We start from the raw sequence: 27684 nt of genomic DNA on the forward strand, positions 1-27684 counted from the left end.
TTTTTTGTTTTGTTTTTCAATTTTGTTGTTGTTATTTAATAGTTTTAGTTAACTATATGAGAGTACAGGGAGAGATCTATAACATTTTAAGATAAAGGGTAGTCTAGGAGGATTTCTCAATTTTTTGTTGATATGAGCTTCAACATAATTGTACTGCTTGACTGCATGGACGATAGCACCCAGTGACCCACATCTTGTAATGAGATACGTGTAGATATGACTCAGCTCTATGCCTGCTTTTAATTAGACAAGGTCATTTCTAACATACTTAAATGACACCAACGACTTTGTTACTGTGTAGGTATTCTGAGCTTTTCAAGTTGCTTAACGCCTTATAGTATGGAATCAACAAGGTAACTAAAGACGATGCCAGCTTTTCACGTAATTTTTTTTATGTCACCTTCCCAACCATCAATCACGGAAGGTCACTTCCGGAAGTGGAGATGTTCACAAAGTGGGCGGTCACTGTTGAGCTCTAGAGGCTTATACATTCTCACCTCCAGGTTGAATCTTAAAACACGACCTCTGTAAGGTAAGAGGATAAGCAAATAATTTTATATTGGCATCTAAAGATTTCTGTCTAATAGCATGTTTTGTCAATTTTGTACATTTACATTCTATCTTTTTTTTCTTTGTGATGTTGTAGTCTGTCCAAAAATGTGTTGCACATTTTCAGCAGGTTTGTGTCAGATCACCAGGATGTGGACCATGAGAGTGTCAGCTGTTCTGTTAGTTCTGTTCATACAGAATGTTACTGGAAACAGTCCAGGTAAGTTACCTCTAATGTCCTCTTATTGGGATAGATATGATGTTTAACATTAATATTAGATGGGTGTCCTGCTTGGTACTGCTATTACATAAACAGACATTGAGTTTTGGAAAAGGGCCTTCATGTTCTCTGCTCCTATGCCTGGAATTAACTTTGAAAAAAAAAAATCACACCCAGTGTGAAGTAAGCGGTGCGTTTGATGAGTTCATTTCATTAAGATTAAGATGAACTAGAAGAACAATGTTAAATCCCTGTCCATTAAGTTCAAGGCTACTCTGACTTTTGTATTTTTACAAATTTCAATTACTGTAAGGTATTTTTTACTTTATGCATTTACTTTTAGTATTTTTACTCACTTGTTGTACTTTTAAGTACTTTTTACTAATTTTAACAACTTATTCTTTTTACAGATGTTTTACTCTTTTAACAATTTTTTAAAAAACATTTTAAGTGCTTTATAGTATTTTTACTCAATTTAACAACTTTTAAATATTTTTACTCATCTTAAGTACTTTAGCGTATCCTCCTATCCTCCTATAATTTGACAAACCACTGTAGTCGTTTAGTAGTCGCGTCTGTAGTCGTCGGTGAAGCTGCCCGGTTCTACTCACTGGCTGAAGCAATTGCTCTGATTTTGCACACAGCCATTGCCACTTACCATCTGAACTTAACTGCGAAGCCCGTTTCTCAATTTCATCAAATCTCAGTTCATGAATGCGTATGTGTGTGTGTGCGAGTGTTTTAATAGGATGGTTGCTTGTTTCACTCTTAAATATAATAGTGGTAATGATAATAATAATAATAATAATAATAATAATAATAATAATAATAATAATAATAATAATAATAATATTATCATTAGTATTATTATATAATGTTCACAACTGCCATAATGAATAGCCTGATGTGTTGAATGACTAATTCCTTTTACAGGCACAATTTTCCTCGGCTGTGAATCCTGTCATGATCAGGCTAAATGCCTGGAGTCACCTGACAAACCAGAGAGAGGCGACACCTTCTTCAGCCAATCAGTCTCCTGTGTCTGTAAAGATGGCTTCGTCGGTGATGGCCTCACCTGTTATGATGTAAAGCTATGCAGTAATTCCTCCTGTTGTCACCAAGGTTACAGATGGTCACCAGAGAAAGGCTGTGTGGATATTGATGAGTGCTCCCTCCCTGCTGAGGCACCCTGCACCCATGGGTCTCAGGTCTGTGTGAACACACCTGGCTCCTTTGAGTGCCTCGTGCCTCCCTCCAGGGCCAAAAGATCTGTTCGGTTCTCCTGTGGCAATGTGGTTTGTCCATTAGGTCAGGACTGTATCAACTCTCGCTGTGCAGATCCCTGTGATCACTACACTGTACTGAATGACGCCTGGAGAGCAACAGACTACAATGATGGTAACTATCGCTGTGACCAAAGTGTCAACTGGCAAGGGTGGTATCGAATGTTCCTGGGGTAAAGCAGTGCCCAGATGCCAGAGACATGTGTGGAAGACCACAAGTGTGGAACACATGTTCCTCAATGGATAACACAGCCTCATCCTGCAGAGTCAGATAAAATTGTACAGCGCAGCACCTGTGGTAAGTGGAATGGTGACTGTTGTCAGAGTGCCCATACCGCACCTCCCGTCCATGTCAAGAACTGTCGGAACTACTATGTCTACAAGCTTCTAAGTCCAACCGGCTGTCAAGTAGCCTATTGTGCAGGTAAAGTGGTGTTGTAAATTATTCATAAAATACTCATCTGTGATATTATTTTACAAAACTTATTTGGTGATGTAGAAGGCTTGAGTGCTTTGTTAAAGATGTACTGCATGTAATAACTCTCAAACTTGGCTTTTACCTCCCTAGATTTATCATCAAAGTATCCTCAACCTGTCACTCAACCCCCTCCAGTTCCTGTCACTCAACCCCTTTCAACTACTGCCACTCAACCCCCTTCAACTACTGTCACTCAACCACCTCCAGCTTCAACTGCTGAACTTATTTGTGGTCAGAGTCAGATCCAGATTGGTCTGCTGCTGACTGGTCTGCAATCCTCTGGTCTGAATGGATCCTCTGGTCACCTGGCCGACCCACGGTGCTCATCTTTCACAGAGCGTGATGGAACAGTGTGGTACCAAGTGGAACGTCAGGCTGACACCTGTGGGAACATATTGACGGTGAGGATTTATCTGATAACTTGTAGCTGTTTTATAGGATTGTCTTCATCGGCAGTAAAGTTTTTATTTTGCGCTGTGGCTGCCAAAGTGATGTTGTTGGCCACATTACAATATATATATATATATATATATATATATATATATATATATATATATATATATATATATAAATACAGTATATATATATATATATATATATATATATATATATATATATATATATATATATATATATATATATATACAGTATATATATATATATATATATATATATATGTAGATATGTATATATATATAGTTGGAATCCAAACTTACTTTGTGGTTGGACAAGGGTTGTTTATTTTTTTCATTTTTTAAACTATTTTTTTTCAGTCATTCTGTTTAATTATGTGTTGTACTTTGTATACTGATACTTTGTTTCGAGCTGGCTAGATGATTCACTGGACTGACCATTCTGTTAACTTCTGTCTTTCAGACCAACAACACCCATGCCATCTACTCCAACAGTTTATTTGTCTATCCTGCAAATAACTCACTTCCTGTGAGTTTTCCCTTCTCCTGTGTCTATCCTCTGGACACAGAGATCAGCCTAGATGTGGCCATCAGACCAAACCTTCAGTGAGTAACCTATTCTCAACATTGCAAATGATAGTGAATATACAATGTATTGCAGTACAATAAATGTGAATTGCATTGCACCAAACAGCCTCAGTACAGAACTGTGAAAAGACAGACAAATGAAAAAAAGGTTACAGATTTAAGTGTGTTTTAAATGGTTCTTTATGAATTCATCTGCCATTGTTATAATGGCCTCTAGTTGCTGCCATACAAGAAGAGACTAATATTTCAGGCTTCAACTTGTTTCTCTTATATTTTGATCCAGACTAGAGAAACTACAGTATTTGTATGCAACATTTTATACATAGTTATATGTATAAAATGTGTATTATATGTATTTTTTTCCAAGACAGTTCTTGAGTTTGCACTTCAAAAATGTTCTGCTACAGTGACAGCCAGCCACTCGGCCAAACCAAACCCATCTGATACCGTTTGATCCTTTAAATGATATGTTTCCTTGACAGGCTTAAAGGTGGCACGTCAGGTGTGGGTTCACCAACCAACACCTCCATGTCCTTGTTCCAAAACTCCAACTACACAGAGCCTTACCCAGCAGGCCCAGTCACCCTGCCAGTGGGCTCTGCCCTGCATGTAGGAGTATCTGTAGGGGAAACAGATCCAAGGTTTGCGGTCGTTCTGGACGACTGCTACGCCACTCACTCCTCCAGCCCTGATGACCTCATGAGACACTTCCTCATTCAAAACAAGTATGTTTCCTTCTTCAGCCTCAGCAGATGGTTTGAGTCACAATAAACAAATAATGAAAGAGAGAGTTGGGTGGGAGTGGGGTATGGGGTTGTGATATCAACTATAATGTGAAGTCTTAGTCCAGAGTCTTTGTATAAATGTAAAATCCTTATGAAAAGAGAAGAATGTTGGATGTCGCATGAGTCTACAATAGCGTAGCATCTATAATGTGAAGACTGTTTATTATAAGTTCAGTGTCTTTGTATGAATTTAAAATAATTTAAATAAAAAGAAAAGACTGACGGATGAGCCTACAACGTGACCCTTCTTTTCTCCAGGTGTTCTATCAACCGTCGTCAGGTGAAAGTGGATGAGAGCGGCTCTTCCCTCCAGGCTCGTTTCTCTGCCCTGCTCTTCCTGTTCCATGGAGACTACAGAGATATCTACCTTCACTGCAGCCTCCACCTGTGTGACCAGAGAGCCTCCTCATGTTCTCCTGTAAGTTTCACACTTTCTTTCCACACTCTGCTGTTTCACACCAGACAGTTAAGTCAGTAGCAAACTGTGTGCTTACTGCTATTCCTTCACCATTCACAGGTTTGCTCAGGGAGGCGTCGTCGCTCCGTTTCCACACCTGTACCCTTCAAACCCATCACCATTGGACCAATCACCTGTGAGTATCAAGAACAACAATAAGAAAAACTGTATTTTATGAAATACAAGGATCTTAAGTGCTGACATCTCAATAATGTTAAAGTGGATTACATTTGTTTTTTGTGTTTTTCTCTTTGCTTTGGATCTTCAGGGGACAAGCTAGTGGAGTGAACCAGCGGACACGTTTACTGACTCCAATATATTACATTTTCTAATCGTATGATTTTTATTTGGTGCGTAGGTTTCATAAATATGCTATGCTATGATTAATCTAATCTAACTAATCATTAACCATTTTTATATTTCTCTTCTGAAAAAAATAAACAAATACTGTAATCAATAATATGGTTACGAATAAATGATGATTTGAGCATTAAATGGCAAATCTGTGTCTGCTTCTTCAAGGTTCAAGTCCCAAATAAATCATTATATAGTTATTTAGTAAATATAGAAATATGTGAATGATCAATGATGAAGTATATTCATACAAAAATAGAATATATGTAGCCTCAATGCTTATAAAAGTGCTTTAAAAATGTAAGAAAACACACTGATCAATGAATGTTTTTCATATCCTTCTTGACATAAAAATGTTATGTCAAGAAGGATATGAAAAACACAGAAATGAGTTATGACACACATTTAACGTGTGTCATAACTAATTTAACTCAATAATGAAAAAACAAGGTGATACTGACAAGCACTTCTATTCAAACATCAACTATACATGAATCCTCCCTGTGTACACAACAGTAGATTATTCACAATACACACAATTATTAAACATAATTTATCCTTCTCAGTAGGATGAATATCCAATGATTGGGCCATAATATACAGTACAATACCACAAGTTATTTAACATTATCCAATCAAATACCACTCACCTTTATCTTGATCAACCAATGAAATATCACAATCCTTCAGGTCTCGTTGTTTTAGGAGTTTTTCAGAGTGAATTCTTGCACAGGTGTCTGTGGACCAAGGTTGACGTAATCTTTTATTTAGTCTTTGCTTCGATTATTATTATTGCCAGCTTGCTTTGATGCTAAGTTGTGTTGTTTGTTTTTGTTTTTGTTGTTGTTGTTGCTGCTGTCTTTTGTTCAGAGCCAACAACAGAGGTGCAGATAGTAACGATTACTTACTCTCATTCACTCATTGAATGGCAAAACTGTCTCAAAATCATACTTTCAGCTCATAAACAAATGCAAACAAGGTGAATTCGTTATTTCAATGTTCTGGTAAAGCCCATCCATACCTCCAGCATAGCTGCCTTCGGCTTGGGCTGTTACACCAATACTACAGTAGTAACCTACCAAGTTTGATTTGATTTGGACATATTTTACATATCGTCTCTGCCGGGTGGAAACCTCATTATGTCCAAAATGGTTACTGTTCAGGATTCAAATTCAAGCAGCAAAAGTAGCAGATCTACAAGCTCAAAACGCATATGGGTGCGTGCACAGGGCTACACTCTATTTTACATCTCATATTTTGTATGTTGCCAGGAAGCAGATAATGTCTTGCTTTGTAAATTATTTGTGCAGTTTTAAAATCGACCAAATCGAAAAAACGTTCATTTGTGTGATCATGATATCCTACGTTAAAAGCAATAAGAATAGTCAATAACGTATTTGTATAAAGCCCTCCCCCCACGAGAGAAAGAAAAATAGAGCCCACCGAAAAGACAGAAAGTAATAAAAAAAAAGAAGAAAAAGGAATAGGCCTACATAGACAGAAGTGTTTCCACCAAGCCAATCATATGAACTAATACATCCACCCTGTCACAACTAATAACCTTCAACAACAACCACAACCACAACAACAACACAACAGACACACTGTAGATCCACATCATTCTTCAACAAGGCTTTGCATCCTTTTTTGATTGATTGAATACTTTATTTAGAAAATACATGGAAACAGTATATGGAAGTACAATTCACAATACCAGGTCCTCTAAACTAGATCGCTCATAAAAGCACAATGGCTTATTTCCTGACCTCATCACTGTTGTGTCAATACTCAAGATAATTCACACCCTCTGGTGTAATATTGCTTCATTAATTCATTAAGAAATTAAAGAAATATGTTCTTCACTTACTTCTCTAACTTATGCTGCTCGACAGATGGACAGCATTATGGACAGACAGACAGACAGACAGCTCATGTCCTGTATCAGGTTGAACATCAGCTTACTGGCTTTTCAGTTTCTCCCAAATATATATCTTTATGTGCTGTGGTTAACATTTAGCTACATTAGGCAACATGATTTTACTGTATATTAACACCACAGACAGTTGTGAAATACAGTATATTATAGTGTTTTTATACTTTAAAATACGTTGTATCAGTGAAAGACACCTGTTCAAATCAATGTGTGTAACTATAATGCCCATTTGAACCTATTTGTATAATTTTGTTTTATTGTGTTAGCCTACATTTAACACTGCCTGCTGCACAATGCTGAGCATTGCAAACTTTGATCCATTATCACTGTGTCCACTGTCCATTATAAACACTCTTGTGTACATATTTGATCCATTATAAATGTCTATACACCTCAAAGGACAAATGCCAAGCTCAGAAATACTCTTCAAAACAACAGCATTACTGAACACACTTTACATACTCTGGCTGTCTCATTAACTCGAACACACACAGATGGGTGCCCAGGTGGAACCAGTCTCTCAATCAAGGCCACGCAGAGGGGAGGGGCCGAGAGGGGAGGGGTTGAGCAAAACGAGGGCAAGAACACACTGGGCACAGACATGGAAGGACACACAGGGCAGGGGCAGAGGTCAAGATAGTGACAAACACACGGAACCTTTTATCCTTTTAGCCACACCTGCACGCACACACTCATATACATACATACATACATACATACATACATACATACATACATACATACATACATACATACATACATACATACATACATACATACATACATACAGAGAGAGAGAGAGAGAGAGAGAGAGAGAGAGAGAGAGAGAGAGAGAGAGAGAGAGAGAGAGAGAGAGAGAGAGATTATATATAATTTGGCAATTAATTGATGGTGTATTCATGTTTAAAAAACATAACAGAGAGTCTCTAGTGGTTAGTAAGGAGTACTGATGAAGATAGAAATACATCAACTATCCACTACATGAGCCACAGTGCAACGTCAACTCCTGTTGTCATGGATACCACAGCCAGTAGACACAACAACATCTGCAGTATTAGTTTAACTATAACATGTTCATGAGAAATGATTCATACATCATTACAAGGTGTTACATTAACACAGGATTTTGCCGTGTGAGAGTTTTCAGTCAGAACTAGCTTATCTCTTCCTGTTATTGGACTGTTTATCACCACTTCACATGTTCACAGACACCACACACCAGGTTCTGTTTGAATACAGTATTTGAATTGCATTACAGTGAGATTATTCTGGTAAAGAACGTTTGCAAAGGACATTCTCCATTCCAGCACAGCCTGTGACTGAAACACATTCATCGCAAATGTGTTTTAATAGTCAATAAATGTGTACCAAGCTATTGAGAACAACAAGAAAGTTGGCACTGTGTAAGAAAGAAGAGTTTGGGCTCAAGGGCCACCTTTACGAGATCAGCCCAATGTTCCTAATAAATAAATAAATCATGATTAGAACAGTCCAATCACTCAAATTAAAGCACTTCTGTCAGCTTTACAGGGCTCAATGTGTTTACCAGATACAAGACATACGTACATAATGTGCTCAACAGGACAGTTCATCGAAATTGTTCAAATTACCTTTTCCTTTCTTTTTTAAACCTGATAATAAATAGACTGACAGAGGTTTAACACAGGTTTGGACTAAACAAACTCTTAATGAGCTTAATAAGTGTTTGGCTTGTCGGAGGGAAACACTAGCCTTACATCGGCTCTGATACCATCAGTGGAAGCAGGGTAAAGGCAGACATTTAAATAAAGCTACAATCCGCAGGTTTTATGCCGCTACCGACAGTGAGAGGTAATTGCAGCGATGTCTGAACTACAATAAAGATGGTGCAACAGTGTCTGAACTACAATAAAGATGGTGCAACATCTAGTGTCCAATCCAATCAGGCGCGCTGTCTTCTTCAAATAACTTGTTGAAATTGTCAACCAGTCCAGTTGGTGTCCATACCCGAAACCAGGGTTGACATTTCTCAATGCAAGAGTAGGGAGGCCACCTCCAATCATTTGTGCTATAATATACTGTACTCTACCATAGACTGATGAAATAACATTGAATTATTTCAAATAAATCCTATATTGTGGCTTTAACATGATCTAAATAAATGACTCAAAGTACCCAGAGCTTCAGCAGATTCTTCTTTATCTGATACGCACCAGACAGCATCGTAGGTTTATTCAAGTTAACCCATTAAAACCCGGGAAAACATCGATGTCACTTTAGATTTGAGCTAAAAAGCATTATTTTATACTTTGGCTATTCAAAAATAGCAGACATACAAGCTCATATCGCGTCACTTTGTGCCGCCCTACAAGCTTGTAGATCAGCTATTTTTGAATAGCCAAAGTATTGAATTTGTGCAAAGCGAAATGTTTTAACTCAAATCTTTGTTTCTGGGAGGTCCCTGGAACCAAATATTTTAAGATGGGGGTCAGCGGCCAAATATGTTGGGGGTCCACTGATATATATAGCAACAGAGGTTTCTCAGAAAACTGCTAGGATTTAGAAGACATTTGGTCTTAATGGGTTAAACAAAGATGTCGCAGACACTATACTATAGGTTCAACAAGGTAGGGTCAGTTATGATCTCATCTGGTTAGTAAACCAGATACTGTCTCTGGGTATTATTAACCCATTCAATCCCGAACACATCTGTGTCATTTTTTGATTTCTTTGGCCATTCAAAAAATAGCAGATGTACAAGCTCATAGCGTGGCACGAGTGTCACGCTATGAGCTTGCAGATCTGCTATTTTTGGTGTGCAAATATTTGAATATTTTCAGGCCAAAAAGTGAATCGGCCTGTTTTTTTATGGATATTGATTATATGGATAATTGTATGGATAATTTTCAAAATAAAGTTTGGATCCCAAGGCTAGAATCCATCAGTAGGTCCTACAGAAGCCTCATGCAAAATGTGGCTCTTGTGTCCGCTTCGTATCGTTACTTTTGCTAGTATGTATATGTGTTCAGCAACACAGCCATGCAGCCTTGCAGTTTAAGTGCAGATTTCAGCTATAGGGAATTGGGAAAAGGGGTGAAAAATGCACCCTCCAACTGACCAACAAATGATTGTGTGTGTGCGGGCGAAATAGCATTGTGAGCTATGACAGGTGACGGACCATATGCCAGCCTAGCAACGGTTGCTAAGCTAGCATTGGACAATCGCTTTGGGTTTAGCAAAGGGTCCATTGCTACCGATGAGCAGGTTTGTGCCCTGCATGGTTTCCTCCGCCGTCGGTGTGTGCATGTGTGAATGTATGTGTGTTAATGGGTGAATGTAATGCAAATTGTAAAGCACCTTGGATAAAGGCGCTATGTAGAAATGCATCATTAATTAATGACAAGTTTAGTACTGTAGCCGATCCAACAACACCCTGTTGTCTAATCGCCAACAAACTAGCTGTGATGTCTCCAACTCTGTAACCCAGGGGTCTTCAACAGGGGGTTCTGAATATCAGCTTCTACTTTCCAGTTTACCCCAAAAAATAGCTTTATGTGCTGTGGTTAACATGTAGATACATTAGGCAACATGCTTTTACTGTTTATTAACACTACAGACAGTTGTGAAATACAGTACATTATAGGCTGTGTTTTTATACTTTAAAATCTTGGGATTTGTGGGGCTTTTGTATCGGTGGAAGACATTTAAGATCTTAATATGCCTGACAAATATCATAACAAACAAAACAATTGAAATGTGATAACAATGTGTCTGGGTGTGCAAACCCCTTGTTCTACATCTCTCCATTTCCTCACATATGACTGATGTTGAACTTGCCCCTTGACCTTGTCAGACGATTATCTCTGTGTGTGTGTGTGTGTGTGTGGTGTGTGTGTGTGTGTGTGTGTGTGTGTGTGTGTGTGTGTGTGCGTGCGTGCGTGCGTGCGTGCGTGCGTGCGTGCGTGCGTGCGTGCGTGTAGCATCAGCATATCTGAACCATTGCAAAGTTGTTCTGTTGGTTGCATACTTGTGATTCTTGTGAATTGCAACATTGTTTGTGGCTGAAACGTAGGCTTGGTGTGGAACTGTGTGTTTGAGTGCAACTAAAATGTCTAATGCCTGATAGAGAGTGAGTCCCCGGTTCGATTCCGTGCCGAAGAGACAATTTGCTCCATGTCACTCCCCTAACAGTAACACTCTGTCTGCGTTTTCTGTACCTATCAAATAAGCTAAAGACAAAGAAAGTCCCCACTGAAAAAGGAAATAAAATAAAGTCAAATAAAAAAGAAATGGCTGGAAATGAAATTATCTGGCAGATTGAGGCAGAACTGCAAAGTTACACCTGCTGCTACAGTACATAGCTAGTACTTCACTAACATAATACAGTGTTAAACTAAGCACTCAGAGTTATACTAGTACCTATGGGCATCTAATGTTGTAGTCAAAACCATATCAAATAACGTTATACAGCTAACAGAGAAAACAAATATGATTTTTGCGGTCTACTCTTAACTCCCAAAAAGGCAGTTTGGGGTCAGAAATATCAATACGACCAGAAAGAAGTGCTCAGTGGAATGTCTCCTCTAAGTGAATATGGGAACTCGAGATTACGAATGTAACCCCGGTTTCTTTAAAATTCGGAGTGATATACTCACTATGGGATATCAGCGCCCCCTGGCAATGCACAGAGCTACATACAATAAACTCCCGGGCCAACTCATTGGCTGTGAAGGGTATGTCACGCGACCGGCAGACCGGAGGGGCATAAAACCCCTGCGTGACTTAGGCCAAACCCTCTTTAACAACAGCTCTCTGCACGCAGATGCGCACAAAAAGAGGTTAGGTGAGTATATCACTCCGAATTTTAAAGAAATTGTCAAATTCTCCGTGATATACTCACTATGGGATGCATAAACCCCCCTGGGGCTATAAGCCATACAAAAACCCTCACAGTCCCGCACGCCCACCAGCCCACGAGGCCCCGCCCCCACGGGCGTGACCTCCGGCCTCACGGGCGCCCCAGCCCTCCGGGCTAGGGTGTGGGACACAGAAGAAAGGTAGACCCTGACAGACCAAGTCTGCCTCATTCAACTAATGAAACAGACACGAGTCTGCCCCATAAGTAAAACGAGGGAACAGGGCCTCCTCCCCTGGGAACCAACCAACTGGCAGTCCCGAGGGGACCTAGGAGAAGGAAGACAGGAGAGAGAACAAGGCTCCAGGCCTGTTCAACTCTTCCCTCTAACTAGAGACAACCGCTACGCCGAGGACGGCGTGCGCCACTGATGACGCCGCCACGTCCAGGCTGTAGAAAACCGCAAAAGTCGATGGAGACGACCATTTTGCTGAATCGAAACTTCACTGGAGAGGGCCCAGGATGTCGCCACGCCTCTAGTAGAGCGAGCCTTCAGTCCTCCTGGAACTGGGGCGCCACCGCTAGCGTACGCCAGCTTAATGGCATCCAAGTCCATCTAGAAAGCATCGCCTGAGCAAACTTCCTTCCTCTGACCACCTTGGCCAAAGGAGACAAAAACTGCGTCGACAATCGGACGGCCGCTGTTCTCTGACAGTAGAACTTTAAAGCTCTCACCGGACAGAGACAGTGCAACCGTCGGTCCTTCGATGAAGCGAAAGGAGGTGGATGGAAAGCTACCAGCTCGACTGGGGCATGGGTCACCACCCCGTTCTCGGGAACGAACGCCATGTTAGGTTCAAACAGAACCTTCCTGTCGCCGTCCAAGAACCTCATACACCCAGAACTCACTGAGAGCGCGTGCATGTCACTGACCCGTTTAGCCGTAGACAGGGCCACCAAGAGGACCGTTTTGAGACTAAAGAACATCAGATCCACAGTCTCAACAAGGTTCAAACGGAGGGCGGCAGAGTGCATCTAGCACCACCGCCAGGTCCCAATGCCGGGAACAGAGGCCTGTTAACCGGCCTGGCTCGTCTGGCGCCGCCCATGAAACGACACACCAGATGCTGGCCAACCGTCTTGCCATCGAAACCCTCATGACAAGTGGAAAAGGCCCCCAGGTACATCTCAACCGTCGAGAAGGTCAGCCTGATTTAACCTGCTTTGCAGGAAAAAGAGGATGCTGCGCAACTGAGCCTGGAAAGCCACCACCAACGGCGACTGTTCCAGACCCCAAGACACAACAAAATATTACATTTTGTGTCGTATGCAGCTCTTGTGGAACTGGCCCCTGTATGGTAGCTACCACGTCAGGGGACAAGCCACACAAGCCCAAAGTCGCCCTCTTACGGACCAGACCCACAGGTCTAGGTCCTGAGGGCGTGGGAGGAAGATCTCGTCCCCTGTATGTGACTTGAGGCCGAAAAGCTGTCTATCCCATCCCGGGACAGACGCGCCGTGAGCCTGGTCTAGCCCAGCGAGATCCCCATGAAGGTGGTCCGTTGAGACGGGACCAAGACGCTCGACGGACGTTGCTGGTGAAAACCCTGTGCCGTCAAGTGGGGAAACGGCCACGTCTGTGTGCCGCGTCACCTCCTGACTGCGGTGGATAGAATGGAATATGGAAATAAGCATCCTTGAGGTCGATGCTGGTCCACCAATCCCCTTGACGCACCGTCCGCAGCAGCGACGCGGTCGTCAAAATCCGGAAATTTGAAAAACCATCATGTATTTGTTGAGACCCTTCATATTCAGAGAGGGTCATACGCCCCCCCCCCTTCTTTTCCACCAGAAAAAACAATTGAATAGAAAACCCAGTTGGTTCTGATTCATAGATAGTTTTTTGATAGCGCCCTCGGCAGGAGAGAGGAGAGAGAGAGAACCTCCAGGAGAGAGAGAGAACCTCCTCTCTGAGACATGGCTGCATTACCTTCCGTATGAGAGAAACAACACCTTGTCTGACATAGGAGGTTATGCATACAGGCACGTGGACAACACACCAGTGCAACCACTGTGTGTTGTTGTTGATCAGGGGAGCTGACCAGTACAACCACAGTGTGTCACTGCTGTACTGAGATAGACCAGTACACACACATGTCGTCACGTGCCGCAGGGAGTTTATTGTATGTAGCTCTGTACATCGCCAGAGGGCGCTGATATCCCATAGTGAGTACAGTATATCACGGAGAATTTGACAAGAAACCTATTATAATATATTATATTATAAGAATTTCTCCGTCAGGTCAATATGGGAACCTATTATATTACATTACATTACATTACATTACATTACAGTACATTAATGTCTCCGCCAGGCCCATATGGGAACCTATTACCACCAGGTTGGATAGAAGTCCATATCAGGCCAAAATAAACCCTCCCCCCTTTACCTTCTGCCTCGTGGAGATACTAATTTAAATCTGGTAGTTTAAATCAGTAGTTCAAAACCTGTTGGTCGGGAAAGATTTTGGGGGGTGTGAAGTGACAATTTAAGGACTTTTAAGACCTTTTTAATATCTAAAAAAAAAAGAAAGAAAGAAAAGAAAAAAGAGCATTACTGCATCAATAGTAATCAACAAACTATCCTATAAAAGCTGGTTAAACATTGGCCAAATTGTCAAATAATATAAGAAAGAGATAAAGATTGTGAACAAATATACAATATACAAAATATACAATAAAGAAAATGTAATGCCTCAACTTCTACGTTCCAAGTGCTTATCAGGGTGGGGGGTCCCCAGTTCAAATATGATTATTTTGGGGGGTCGTGGCCTGAAAAGGTTTAAAACCACTGGTTTAAATCATCTACATTTGTTTTGTAACTTCATCTGGCAAATATCTTGTAGTAGTTTTATTGTGTTATGCATCACAGTGTTATATTGCCCATTAGCAAGCAAGCAGGCTAACCCACCAATCTAGAGCCCAAGTAGCTGAGCTGCATCACAGCCAAATAAAACTAGTAGTCATTTATGAAACAACAATTTGATTCCCATCTTCCTTTTTCATGCTGATTATCAATAAGAATTAGGCCTCATTAGTTAACAATTAGGCCTCATTAGTTAAATGTTTCTACAGTTACAACACTTTTGCACACTATTGTCAAATAACTTCAAATTAACATTCTTGCCAACCACATTCTGGATTACAGTGCAATTACATTTTCCTAGTCTTTAATACAATTTGATTTAGATTATGTGTATTGTGTATTTAGGTGGGAATTGTATTATTTCTGAGCCTATAATGCAGAAATATACCCACCCGGACAGATTTTTAGGACTCACCTTTTGAACTACATGCTGTTGTCCTGTAACATAAAACCAGGAAGCTGGAACCGGAAAATAAGTCACCAATGTTCTTTCAGGGGAACAAATATGGAAGGCATGAGGAAGAAACCTAACCCTGAAACATGATAGAACGATGGTGGAGATTGGATGGCAAGAAAAAGTAAGATTTGCCAAAGTGCTGTCATTGTAGGCTGATCAATTAATGTTGTTGTTGCATTGATGCTTGTCATGATGGGTTGGCTCGCACGCACGCACGCACGCATGCACACACACACACACACACACACACACACACACACACACACACACACACACACACACACACACACACACACACACACTTTTCTTTTCAAGGTCTTTTTATTGGTTTTTTTTAGTACAAGGCCCAGGGGCAAGCGTGATGCACATACATTTTTATATCGTATCACAAAAAAGACTGAAACAATGCTATTATTTATTATTTACATTACATTACATTACATTACATTAATGTCTCCGCTAGGCCCATATGGGAACCTATTACCACCAGGTTGGATAGAAGTCCATATCAGGCCAAAATAAACCCTCCCCCCTTTACCTTCTGCCTCGTGGAGATAATGATTTAAATCTGGTAGTTTAAATCAGTGGTTCAAAACCTGTTGGTCGGGAAAGATTTTGGGGGGTGTGAAGTGACAATTTAAGGACTTTTAAGACCTTTTTAATACCTAAAAAAAAGAAAGAAAGAAAAGAAAAAAGAGCATTACTGCATCAATAGTAATCAACAAACTATCCTATAAAAGCTGGTTAAACATTGGCCAAATTGTCAAATAATATAAGAAAGAGATAAAGATTGTGAACAAATATACAATATACAAAATATACAATAAAGAAAATGTAATGCCTCAACTTCTACGTTCCAAGTGCTTATCAGGGTGGGGGGTCCCCAGTTCAAATATGATTATTTTGGGGGGTCGTGGCCTGAAAAGGTTTAAAACCACTGGTTTAAATCATCTACATTTGTTTTGTAACTTCATCTGGCAAATATCTTGTAGTAGTTTTATTGTGTTATGCATCTCACAGTGTTATATTGCCCATTAGCAAGCAAGCAGGCTAACCCACCAATCTAGAGCCCAAGTAGCTGAGCTGCATCACAGCCAAATAAAACTAGTAGTCATTTATGAAACAACAATTTGATTCCCATCTTCCTTTTTCATGCTGATTATCAATAACAATTAGGCCTCATTAGTTAAATGTTTCTACAGTTACAACACTTTTGCACACTATTGTCAAATAACTTCAAATTAACATTCTTGCCAACCACATTCTGGATTACAGTGCAATTACATTTTCCTAGTCTTTAATACAATTTGATAGATTATGTGTATTGTGTATTTAGGTGGGAATTGTATTATTTCTGAGCCTATAATGCAGAAATATACCCACCCGGACAGATTTTTAGGACTCACCTTTTGAACTACATGCTGTTGTCCTGTAACATAAAACCAGGAAGCTGGAACCGGAAAATAAGTCACCAATGTTCTTTCAGGGGAACAAATATGGAAGGCATGAGGAAGAAACCTAACCCCGAAACATGATAGAACGATGGTGGAGATTGGATGGCAAGAAAAAGTAAGATTTGCCAAAGTGCTGTCATTGTAGGCTGATCAATTAATGTTGTTGTTGCATTGATGCTTGTCATGATGGGTTGGCTCGCACGCACGCACGCACGCATGCACACACACACACACATACACACACACACACACACACACACACACACACACACACACACACACACACACACACACACACACTTTTCTTTTCAAGGTCTTTTTATTGTTTTTTTCAGGGGCAAGCGTGATGCACATACATTTTTATATCGTATCACAAAAAAGACTGAAACAATGTACATATGCTACATTCCCCTATCCCACCCTACCCCCACCCCCCACCCTCAATCCCCAGGACAGTTGTAGGCACAGTTGTAAGAGAAAAATTTGAAATAAAAGGAAAAACAAAGAGGCACGAAAATTAATCAGAGCAGATAAAATAGGGAAAAAAAAGCAGATATAAGAAAAAGAAAAAAAAAAAGAAAAAAAAAGAAATATTTTGGGTTTGCTGTGTGCTGCAGTCGCAACAGGCATACGCCACACTATGCAACCTGAGTGTTGTGGTAAAAAGTCATGAACGGATCCCAGGTCTTATGACATTTTTTCTCGGAGCCGGCTATTGAAAATCGCAACATCTCCAATTTAAGGTAAGACATTATATCACGAAGCCATTGAATGAGCACACACACACACACACACACACACACACACACACCAATGAGGGAGAAAGACATACATACGGCAAAACCCTAGGGTCATAACAGTTGGATTGGAGATAAGTCCCTGAGACATACTTGTATCATGTTCAGGGGGTGTACTTGTACATCAAGCTGACTCACGCTACTGCCCTATGGGTCACATAGTTCGGCAAGGGGTACTACTACTTGTGCGAGCTATGGAGATTTTGTACATCCATATTTGAGTGGATATCCTGCCATGTGACTATGAACACTTTTACTTTCCCTTGAAAGAGTAGGAAGGGTTTCTTGGCGAGATAGACATCTTTGATGCTGTTTGACAGGAACTGTTTTTCTGATACTTTCCCCAATGGTGTGTTGTTTTCCACATGTTAAGTAGTTGGAGGCTTGCCACTCTGGAATCTTTTCCATGTGGCCTCCTTGGTGAGATAGAAAGTCAGATAATTTTCTATCCTGTTTGACAGGAACTGTTTTGCTGAAACTTTCCCCAATGGTGTGTTGTCTTCCTTATGGTAAGTAGTTGGAGGCTTGCCACCCTGGAATCTCTTCCGTGTGGCCTCCCTCAGTAAAGATGGGAGATTGTAGTGGTCATATACTACATTGAGCTCCCTTTACTCTTTGGAATTGCTGTCCAGTGTGGCTGTGAAGAGGCCAGCCTACAGGGCATATGATACATGATGGCTTTCCAATTCCCTGTACCACTGCCATTCCATCCATGAGAGTTACCTTCTTAGTTTACAGGGGATAACCATCACTGGTAGTATTTTGTGGTTGCTGATCAGCATCAACAAAGTCATCAGTAGTCCTCTCCTCTCCTGGTTGGGCAGTTTCTTGAGAATGGTCATGAGCTGATCTTGTCTGTGCATAGCAGGTCACCACTCACTGTGAAAAGGGCACCTATGTTAGCGCTGAACGTGTGCTGGTCAATTGCTTCTTTCAGATTGAATTCAGACCATCCTTGAATTCACACCTGGTCAGCCAGTTTGTGCTGGCTATTTTTTGTGCTAGCTATTTCCTGGTTTCAGCTTCTTTATTACATAATGTATGCCAATATATGCTAATGACAAAGGGTTGCATGATTTAATTATGGCAAGGTAATAATATTTGGACAAATAAACATAGAGTTAGAGTCTATGAGAGTCTGAGATCATCTCTCTCAGTTGGAAAAGGTGAAAAATGCAGTAATTTCCTGATTTGTATCGTATTTTTGCATCATTCATACAAATTATGCTAATGAGAGGTTGCACAACTGCACCATGGTAATAGATTAATGTATTATGTTTTACTTCTGAACTAGTACATGATGTTTTGTTATAGTTGTTGTCCTGTAGCTGCTTGAAAAAAATAAAACACAATTGTAACTGGTTCTATAACTGGTGTAAACGAGACGGAAACTGGCATCGATAAATTAGTGACACATAGCGATGGCGTGAGGAAGAAATGATTAGATGTCAAGAAAAACAAAGTTACATTTGCCAAGTGCTGTCATGCTGTCATTGTAGGTTGATGAATTAATGCTCGTCTTGATGGGTTCATGCAACGGACAGCATCCTCCTCTCAGACACTACCGACAGGGAGTCCAGCTCCACCCCCACATTATGTCTGGCCTTCTTAATCAGTTTACTGATTCTGTTGGTGATTGATATTAAAGGTAGGGTAAGTGACACTTTTTGGGTCAAAACAAAGCGTACATTTTTCGTTAAAAGGCTAAAGCACTACTGTATATTCTGATAGTAACCATTGCTGTAGAGTGTTTATTTTGTTTATTTGTTTACCGTATTTGAAAAGGATCCCCATTAGCTGATGCCATGCCAATCAATCAATCCCTCTTACTGGGGTTCACACAAAAACACATTACAAAACACATTTAAAAAAAAAAACGTGATAGTAATCATTGCTACAGTGTGTTTGTTCAGTAACAGGGGTCCCCCTGTCTCTCCAGGTCTTTAATGAACAGAAAATACATTTTCAGATGGGTTGGGTTGGGTTGCATTTTCAACCAATCAGGAGGGAGTACCCATTCATCAGCTTACATTTTATATTGTTCCAGTTATGATTTTGTCATCACTTCCATTTTCACTTGTTTAATCTGTATCCTGTGTGAGTTCTCTCTCCTGATTGGATAAAATTGGTATCCTGACATGAAAACGCATTTTCTGTTTCTGTTAAAGAGCTGGAGAACACAGCCACCTGGTTTAGGGGGCTTGGCGACCTGATGGATGGTGGGGGCCCATATGTCCCTTGAGGGGCTGCATCGTTTGCACCATTGTTTGATTGTCTGCCCCATACCTGGCCAGTAATACCTCTGCCTGATCAGTTCAGTGGTTCGCTCTGTACCCTGGTGAAATGGTAAATGGTGCTTTTATCCAAAGCGTTTCACATAGCTTGTGCATTACATTCACCCATTCACACACCGATGGCGGAGGAAACCATGCAAATCACCAACCTGCTCATCGGGAGCAATTAGGGGCTCAGCATCTTGCTCAAGGACACTTCGACACTAACTCTGGGGTATTCCGGGATCGAACTGGGAACCTCACGGTTTCCATCCGGCCGCTCTACCAGCCACTCTACCCCTGAGCCACTGCCGCCTGGTTGCAGTGTAGCTAGTGGAACACCTCCACCCTCAGACCCCACCGGAAGTAACAGCTGATGGACTTTCCCCCTTCCGTCTGGCCTTCTGGCTGTACACCCTGTGCAGCAGCGTGTCCTTGAGGGTGAGAGGATCCCACTGCTTCTAGAGACCCAGTGACCTCAGTGTGCCCAGGCATCCATTTTTCCTGCTATAATGGAAGAGAGCACCCATCGAGGGATCAGCAGCTTGTAGGGCAGCCAGATCAACTTTTGACCGTTCTGGAAGGGCGGAATTGGCTGTCTTGGTGGCTGTTAGCTGTCTCACACCTGCAGCTTGCAGCAGAGTGACGGGGTGGCTGTTAGCTGTCTCACACCTGTAGCTTGCAGCACAGTCACAGGGTGGCTGTTAGTTGTCCACCTGCAGCTTGCAGCACAGTAGCAGGGTTCTGGTACAGGCTGCCTATGGGTTGGTAACCCCTTGGCTGCTGGCTCGCTGGAGCAACCGGAGGGATAGCCCACCCCCTGCCGTAATGACCCGATTTCTGGCACCGCCTGCGTATGACGGGACCTGAAAAGTGAGGCTGGAAGTGTCTATAGCAGCAGTTCTCAAACTATGGGTCGCGACCCAAAGTGGGGTCGCGGGGAGGTGCTATTGGGGACGTGCAGTGGCATCCAAAAAATATGACGATTTTTTTTTTAAATAAAAAAACAAGTGAGGTTGTCGCCATCAAAAAAACTATTGGCTTGACTCCTCATACACACACACACACACACAAATAGCTCTGCTTCCAACAGCAACCCAGAATAAGCAGCAACAAGACAACACACACAAGCCCTTGCTGATGCACACAAACTGATTTAGCTCTGTTCATAAACGATTTACTTAAGCCGGTAGCATTTGCTGGCAGGTGCTGAGCATGGGTCCAGCAACTTCTACATCTGTCTTTGGTAGCTACCGTTGTGGAAATCTTACCTGTAAATCTCTGGAAGAAAACCTATGGTTCCTCAGTGAAGCAAGGGTGAGGAACCGGTCTTCTTGGGTTGTTGTCTTCCTTTGACTTCGCCAGTCTCACAGAACTTGGTCCTAAGTTTGTAAATGGTACCAGGGCTGACACCAAATAATGCTGCCACTCTGCATAACGGAACGCCAGCTTCCACTTGGTCTATTGCACCACGGGCCTTATCCTGAGGGGACAAACGTGGCATCTTTCCATGGGGGCAGTGTTGCTGCTTGGAGCATACACAAACTCAACAAAGTTGCAGAACCCATGCTCAGGTGCCAGTCACCTCTCTGCAGCTGTGTGCTGGCAGGTCGCTCAAAACAAGAGTGATTACCAACAGAAGCATATTGGGGGATTTGGGCATTTTTGGGGGGGGCACTAACCACACGTTTAGCTGTGTTGCTCATTCTACGAATGCCCGATCCTTACAATCTGTACCTCATTGTAAAGGTGACTAATCAACAATAAAACACAATACAAATTGATATTATTAAAGGGGAGAAATAATCCACCGAAGTTACATTTCCGAACTTTTTTGTGGGCAGTTATAATGTTTATTTTGTTTTGTATTTAAATTCTATTTTTGTTGTTGTTATTTTGTAGTTTTAGTTAACTATATGGGAGTACGGGGAGAGATCTATAACATTTTAAGATAAAGGGTAGTCCAGGAGGATTTCATAATTGTTGTCGTTATCAGTTTCAACAGAATTGTACTGCTTGAGGGCATGGACGATAGAACCCAGTAACCCACACCTTGTAATGAGATACGTGTAGATATGACTCAGCTCTACGCCTGCTTTTATCGCCTTATCGGAACTAAAGACGATGCCAGTTTTTCACGTATTTTTGTTACGTCACCTTCCCAACCATCAATCACGGAACGTCACTTCCGGAAATGGAGATGTTCAAAAAGTGGGCAGTCACTGTTGAGCTCTAGAGGCTTATAAATTCTCAACTCCAGGTTGAATCAACACAACCTCTGCAAGGTAAGAGGATAAGCAAATCATTGTACATTGGCATCTAAATATTTCATTATAATAACATATGTTGTCAATTTTGTACATTTACATTCTATGTATTTTTTCCTTTGTGATGTTGTAGTCTGTCTAAAAATGTTTTTTACATTTTCAACAGGTTTGTGACAGATCTCTAGGATGTGGACCATGAGAGTGTCAGCTGTTCTGTTAGTTCTGTTCATACAGAATGTTACTGGAAACAGTCCAGGTAAGCTGCCTCTAATGTCCTCTTATTGGTATAGATATGATGTTTACTATTTTTACCGATTTCTTTAACTTTTATGTCCTTTAAAGATTTCTTTTTACAAATTTTAAGTGCTTTAAAGTATGTGTACTCATTTTAACAACTTTTAAGTATTTATACTTATTTTTAACAACTTTTTAATATTTGTACTCATCTTAAGTAGTTTAAAGTATTTTCTTAATAATATTAACAACTTTTAAGTAGTTTTACTAATGTTAACAACTTTTAAGTATTTTTTACTCATTTTAACTACTTGTAAGTATTTTTACTCAATTTGTTTTCTTATAAATAATTGTACTCACTATGATTACTTTTTGCACTGTAGTTACTTTTTAGTCACTTTAGTTACTTTTAAATTGTAGAGCGTAAGTGTGTGTGTGTGTGTGTGTGTGTGTGTGTGTGTGTGTGTGTGTGTGTGTGTGTGTGTGTGTGTGTGTGTGTGTGTGTGTGTGCGTGTGCATGTGTGCATGTGTGCGTGTGCTTGAGCGTGTGCGTGTGTGTGCAGTTCTGTAGCTTGTTTCACCAAAATGACTTCTCTTAAATATAATAATGATAATATTAATAGTAATTATTATTATTATTATCATTATTATTATTATTTAATGTTCACACCTGCCATAATGAATAGCCTGATGTGTTGAATGACTAATTCCTTTCACAGGTACAACCTTCCTCAGCTGTGAATCCTGTCATGATCAGGCTAAATGCCTGGAGTCTCCCGTCAAACCAGAGAGAGGCGACACCTTCTTCAGCCGATCAGTCTCCTGTGTCTGTAAAGATGGCTTCGTCGGTGATGGCCTCACCTGTTACGATGTAAAGCTCTGCACTAATTCCTCCTGTTGTCACCAAGGTTACAGATGGTCACCGGAGAAAGACTGTGTGGATATTGATGAGTGCTCCCTCCCTGAGGCACCCTGCACCCATGGGTCTCAGGTCTGTGTGAACACACCTGGCTCCTTTGAGTGCCTCGTGCATCCCTCCAGGGCCAAAAGATCTGTTCGGTTCTCCTGTGGCAATGTGGTTTGTCCATTAGGTCAGGACTGTATCAACTCTCGCTGTGCAGATCCCTGTGATCACTACACAGTACTGAATGATGCCTGGAGAGCGACAGATTACAATGCAAATAACAGTCACTGTGACAAAATAGTCAACTGGCAAGGGTGGTATCGACTGTTCCTCGGGCAAAGCAGTGCCCAGATACCAGAGACATGTGTGAAAAACAACATGTGTGGAACACATGCTACTGTATGGATGTCACAGTCTCATCCTGCAGAGTCAGATGGAATTGTACAGCGCAGCACCTGTGGTAGCTATAGGTCCTGTTGTGAATTTCCCCAACCTTCCATCCACGTCAAGAACTGTCCTAGGAACTACTATGTCTACAAGCTTGTAAAAACAAACATCTGTAATACAGCCTATTGTGCAGGTAAGGACAACAAATTCATATTCATCTATAATATTACACTAGGCTAAAGCTTGTTTGGTGGTGTTGAAGGCTTGAGAGCGACAGTATAGTGTAACGTTGTGTAAGTTTACAGGTAATAATTGTTCCATATTTCCTTTACCTTCCTATCATCATTCAGCTTCTAACCTTGTTTGTTAAAGATGTGCTGTAATAACTCTCAAACCTGGCTTTTACCTTCCTAGATTCATCAAAGTATCCTCAGCCCACTACTGTTCCTGTCACTCAACCCCCTCCAGTTACTGTCACTCAACCCCCTTCAACTACGGTCACTCAACCACCTCCAGCTTCTAACCTTATTTGTGGTCAGAGTCAGATCCAGATTGGTCTGCTGCTGACTAGTCTGCAATCCTCTGGTCTGAATGGATCCTCTGGTCACCTGGCCGACCCGCGGTGCTCATCTTTCACAGAGCGTGATGGAACATTGTGGTACCAAGTGGAACGTCAGGCTGACACCTGTGGGAACATATTGACGGTGAGGATTTGTCTGATAACTTGTTGCTTTATTATAGGATTGTCTTTATCAGCAGTAAAGTTTGTTTTTCTTTTGTGCTGTGGCTGTGGCTGTGTATGTGTGTGTATATATATATATATATATATATATATATATATATATATATATATATATATATATATATATTTGAAGCTGGCTAGATGATTCACTGGGTTGACCATTCAGTTAACCTCTGTCTTTCAGACCAACAACACCCATGCCATCTACTCCAACAGTGTATTTGTCTATCCTGCAAATAACTCACTTCCTGTGAGTTTTCCCTTCTCCTGTGTCTATCCTCTGGACACAGAGACCAGCCTAGATGTGGCCATCAGACCAAACCTTCAGTGAGTAGGCCTAACCTATTCTCAAAATTGCAAATGATAGTGAAAACACAGTGAATATACAATGTATTGCAGTACAATAAATGTGAACTGCATTGCAACAAACAGCCTCAGTACAGAACTGTGAAAAGACAGACAACTTTTCCCTGTTGTCATATTTTGATCCAGACTAGAGAAACTACAGTATTTGTATGCCACATTTTATACATAGTTTTGATCCAGACTAGAGAAACTACAGTATTTGTATGCCACATTTTATACATAGTTTTGATCCAGACTAGAGAAACTACAGTATTTGTATGCCACATTTTATACACAATATGTATAAAATATGTATTATATGTATTTTTTTCCAAGACAGTTCTTAAGTTTGCACTTCAAAAATGTTCTGCTACAGTGACAGCCAGCCACTCAGCCAAACCAAACCCATCTGATACCGTTTGATCCTTTACATTATGTTTCCTTGACAGGCTTGAAGGTGGCATGTCAGGTGTGGGTTCACCAACCAACACCTCCATGTCCTTGTTCCAAAACTCCAACTACACCGAGCCTTACCCAGCAGGCCCAGTCACCCTGCCAGTGGGCTCTGCCCTGTATGTAGGAGTATCTGTAGGGGAAACAGATCCAAGGTTTGCGGTTGTTCTGGACGACTGCTACGCCACTCACTCCTCCAGCCCTGATGACCACATGAGACACTTCCTCATTCAAAACAAGTATGTTTCATTCTTCAGCCTCAGCAGATGGCTTCTGTCACAATAAACAAATAATGAAAGAGAGAGTTGGGTGGGAGTGGGGTATGGGGTTGTGATATCAACTATAATGTGAAGTCTTAGTCCAGAGTCTTTGTATGAATGTAAAATCCTTATGAAAAGAGAAGAATGTTGGATGCAACAGTGATGTCGCATGAGTCTACAATAGCGTAGCATCTATAATGTGAAGACTGTTTATTATAAGTTCAGTGTCTTTGTATGAATTTAAAATCATTTAAATAAAAAGAAAAGACTGACGGATGAGCCTACAACGTGACCCTTCTTTTCTCCAGGTGCTCTATCAACCGTCGTCAGGTGTCAGTGGATGAGAGCGGCTCTTCCCTCCAGGCTCGTTTCTCTGCCCTGCTCTTCCTGTTCCATGGAAACTACAGAGATATCTACCTTCACTGCAGCCTCCACCTGTGTGACCAGAGAGCCTCCTCATGTTCTCCTGTAAGTTTCACACTTTCTTTCCACACTCTGCTGTTTCACACCAGACAGTTAAGTCAGTAGCAAACTGTGTGCTTACTGCTATTCCTTCACCATTCACAGGTTTGCTCAGGGAGGCGTCGTCGCTCCGTTTCCACATCTGTACCCTTCAAACCCATCACCATTGGACCAATCACCTGTGAGTATTAAAAACAACAATAAGAAAAACTGTATTTTATGGAATACAAGGATCTGAAGTACTGACAACTCAATGTTAAAGCATATTACATTTGTTTTTGTCTTTGCTTTGGATCTTCAGGGGACAAGCTAGTGGAGTGAACCAGCGGACATCTTTAACTGAGTCCAATATATTCCATTTTCTAATCGTATAATTGTATGATTTTTATTTGGTGCGTAGGTTTCATAAATATGCTATGCTATGATTAATCTAATCTAACTAATCATTAACAATTTTTGTGCTTCTCTCTTCTGAAAAAATAAACAAATACTGCAAATCAATAATAATGGTAACAAATAAATGGTGATTTGAGCATTAAATGGCGAATCTGTGTCTGCTTCTTCAAGGTTCAAGTAAATATAGATATATGTGAATGATCAATGATGAAGTATATTCATACAAAATAAAATATATATATATGTAGCAATGTTTATAAAAGTGCTTTAAAAAATAACTTATGTTGAGTTTTGTAAGAAAATACACTGATCATTTCAAGTTTTTCATATCCTTCTTGACATCAAGTGTGTGTCATAACTAATTTTACTCAATAATGAGAAAAAAAACTAGGTGATCCTGACAAGCACTTCTATTTTAACATCAACTATACATGAATCCTCCCTGTGTGCACACACCAGTAGATTATTTGCAATACACACAATTATAATACACAACATATGTTTCTCAGTAGGATGAACATCTAATGATTGGGCCATAATATATAGTACAATACCACAAATTAGTTAACATTAGCCAATCAAATACCACTCACCTTTTTCTTGATCAACCAATGAAATATCACAATCCTTCTGGTCTTGTTGGTTTAGGAGTTTTTCAGAGTTCTTGCACTGGTGTCTGTGGACCAAGGGTGATGTCATCTTTGATTTAGTATTTGTATAGATTATTACTATTGCCAGCTTGCTTTTACATTAAGTTGTGTTGTTTTTGTTGTTGTGGCTGCTGTCTCTCTCTCTGTGTGTGTGTGTGTGTGTGTGTGTGTGTGTGTGTGTGTGTGTGTGTGTGTGTGTGTGTGTGTGTGTGTGTGTGTGTGTGTGTGTGTGTGTGTGTGTGTGTGTGTGTGTGTGTGTGTGTGTGTGTGTGTGTGTGTGTGTGTGCTTTAATGCCCATTTGAACCTATTTGTATATATTTGCTTTATTTTGTTAGCCTACATGTTTAACAAAGTCTGCTGCACATAATGCTGAGCATTGCAAACCTTTATCCATTATAAATGTGTCCATTATAAACACTTGTGTACATAACTTTGTTTCATTATAAATGTCTGTACTCTCTTTTGTACATAACTTTGTATCATTAAAAATGAATTTACAATCCCTTGTACATAACTTTGCTGTTACTGTAGTTTAACTGCCTCTTGCATTTGTGAGGAAATGCTATAATTGGTTATATAGCGGCACCCAGTGGTTACTTACAGGCATGACAAAGTCACACTCAGGCATGAAAGATAGGACCCAAAATGCAGGGGGGAAAAAAATCTTAAAATAAGTTGGAAAACTGAAAACTCTTTACTGCAGAACGTCAAGCTCTGAAATACTCAGGCTAAACAGGAACTCCATCAGTTATGCAACTTACAGTTACAGTTTTTTAATCAAT

The 27684-nt window shown here is 40.7% G+C and overlaps 3 protein-coding genes across 4 annotated transcripts; all 3 read left to right on the forward strand.

The window, feature by feature from the left end:
- Positions 1 to 690: 690 nt before the first annotated feature.
- Positions 691 to 26384, forward strand: LOC308083845 (uromodulin-like). Of its 2 annotated transcripts, XM_080426250.1 has the most exons (9): positions 691 to 716; positions 22269 to 22324; positions 23022 to 23786; positions 24008 to 24297; positions 24520 to 24662; positions 25130 to 25372; positions 25702 to 25861; positions 25961 to 26036; positions 26157 to 26384. In XM_080426250.1, the coding sequence occupies exons 1-9, from the start codon at positions 700 to 702 to the stop codon at positions 26174 to 26176; spliced, it is 1770 nt and encodes a 589-aa protein (XP_080282376.1). In that variant the 5' UTR covers positions 691 to 699; the 3' UTR covers positions 26177 to 26384. The 2 variants fall into 2 exon arrangements, with proteins under 2 accessions (XP_080282376.1, XP_080282377.1); XM_080426251.1 differs by lacking the exon at positions 691 to 716 and having other exon boundaries at positions 22233 to 22324.
- Positions 829 to 2229, forward strand: LOC308084471 (uromodulin-like; the record flags this gene model as incomplete). Its single annotated transcript, XM_080427136.1, has 2 exons — positions 829 to 844; positions 1703 to 2229. The coding sequence occupies 2 exons, from the start codon at positions 829 to 831 to the stop codon at positions 2227 to 2229; spliced, it is 543 nt and encodes a 180-aa protein (XP_080283262.1).
- LOC308084472 (uromodulin-like) lies at positions 2242 to 5061 on the forward strand (the record flags this gene model as incomplete). Its single annotated transcript, XM_080427137.1, has 7 exons — positions 2242 to 2476; positions 2621 to 2931; positions 3407 to 3549; positions 4014 to 4256; positions 4575 to 4734; positions 4834 to 4909; positions 5042 to 5061. The coding sequence occupies 7 exons, from the start codon at positions 2242 to 2244 to the stop codon at positions 5059 to 5061; spliced, it is 1188 nt and encodes a 395-aa protein (XP_080283263.1).
- Positions 26385 to 27684: the final 1300 nt, after the last annotated feature.

Source organism: Gymnoscopelus braueri, assembly GCF_963280865.1.
Source record: "Gymnoscopelus braueri genome assembly, chromosome: 4".
Classification (NCBI taxonomy): domain Eukaryota; kingdom Metazoa; phylum Chordata; class Actinopteri; order Myctophiformes; family Myctophidae; genus Gymnoscopelus; species Gymnoscopelus braueri.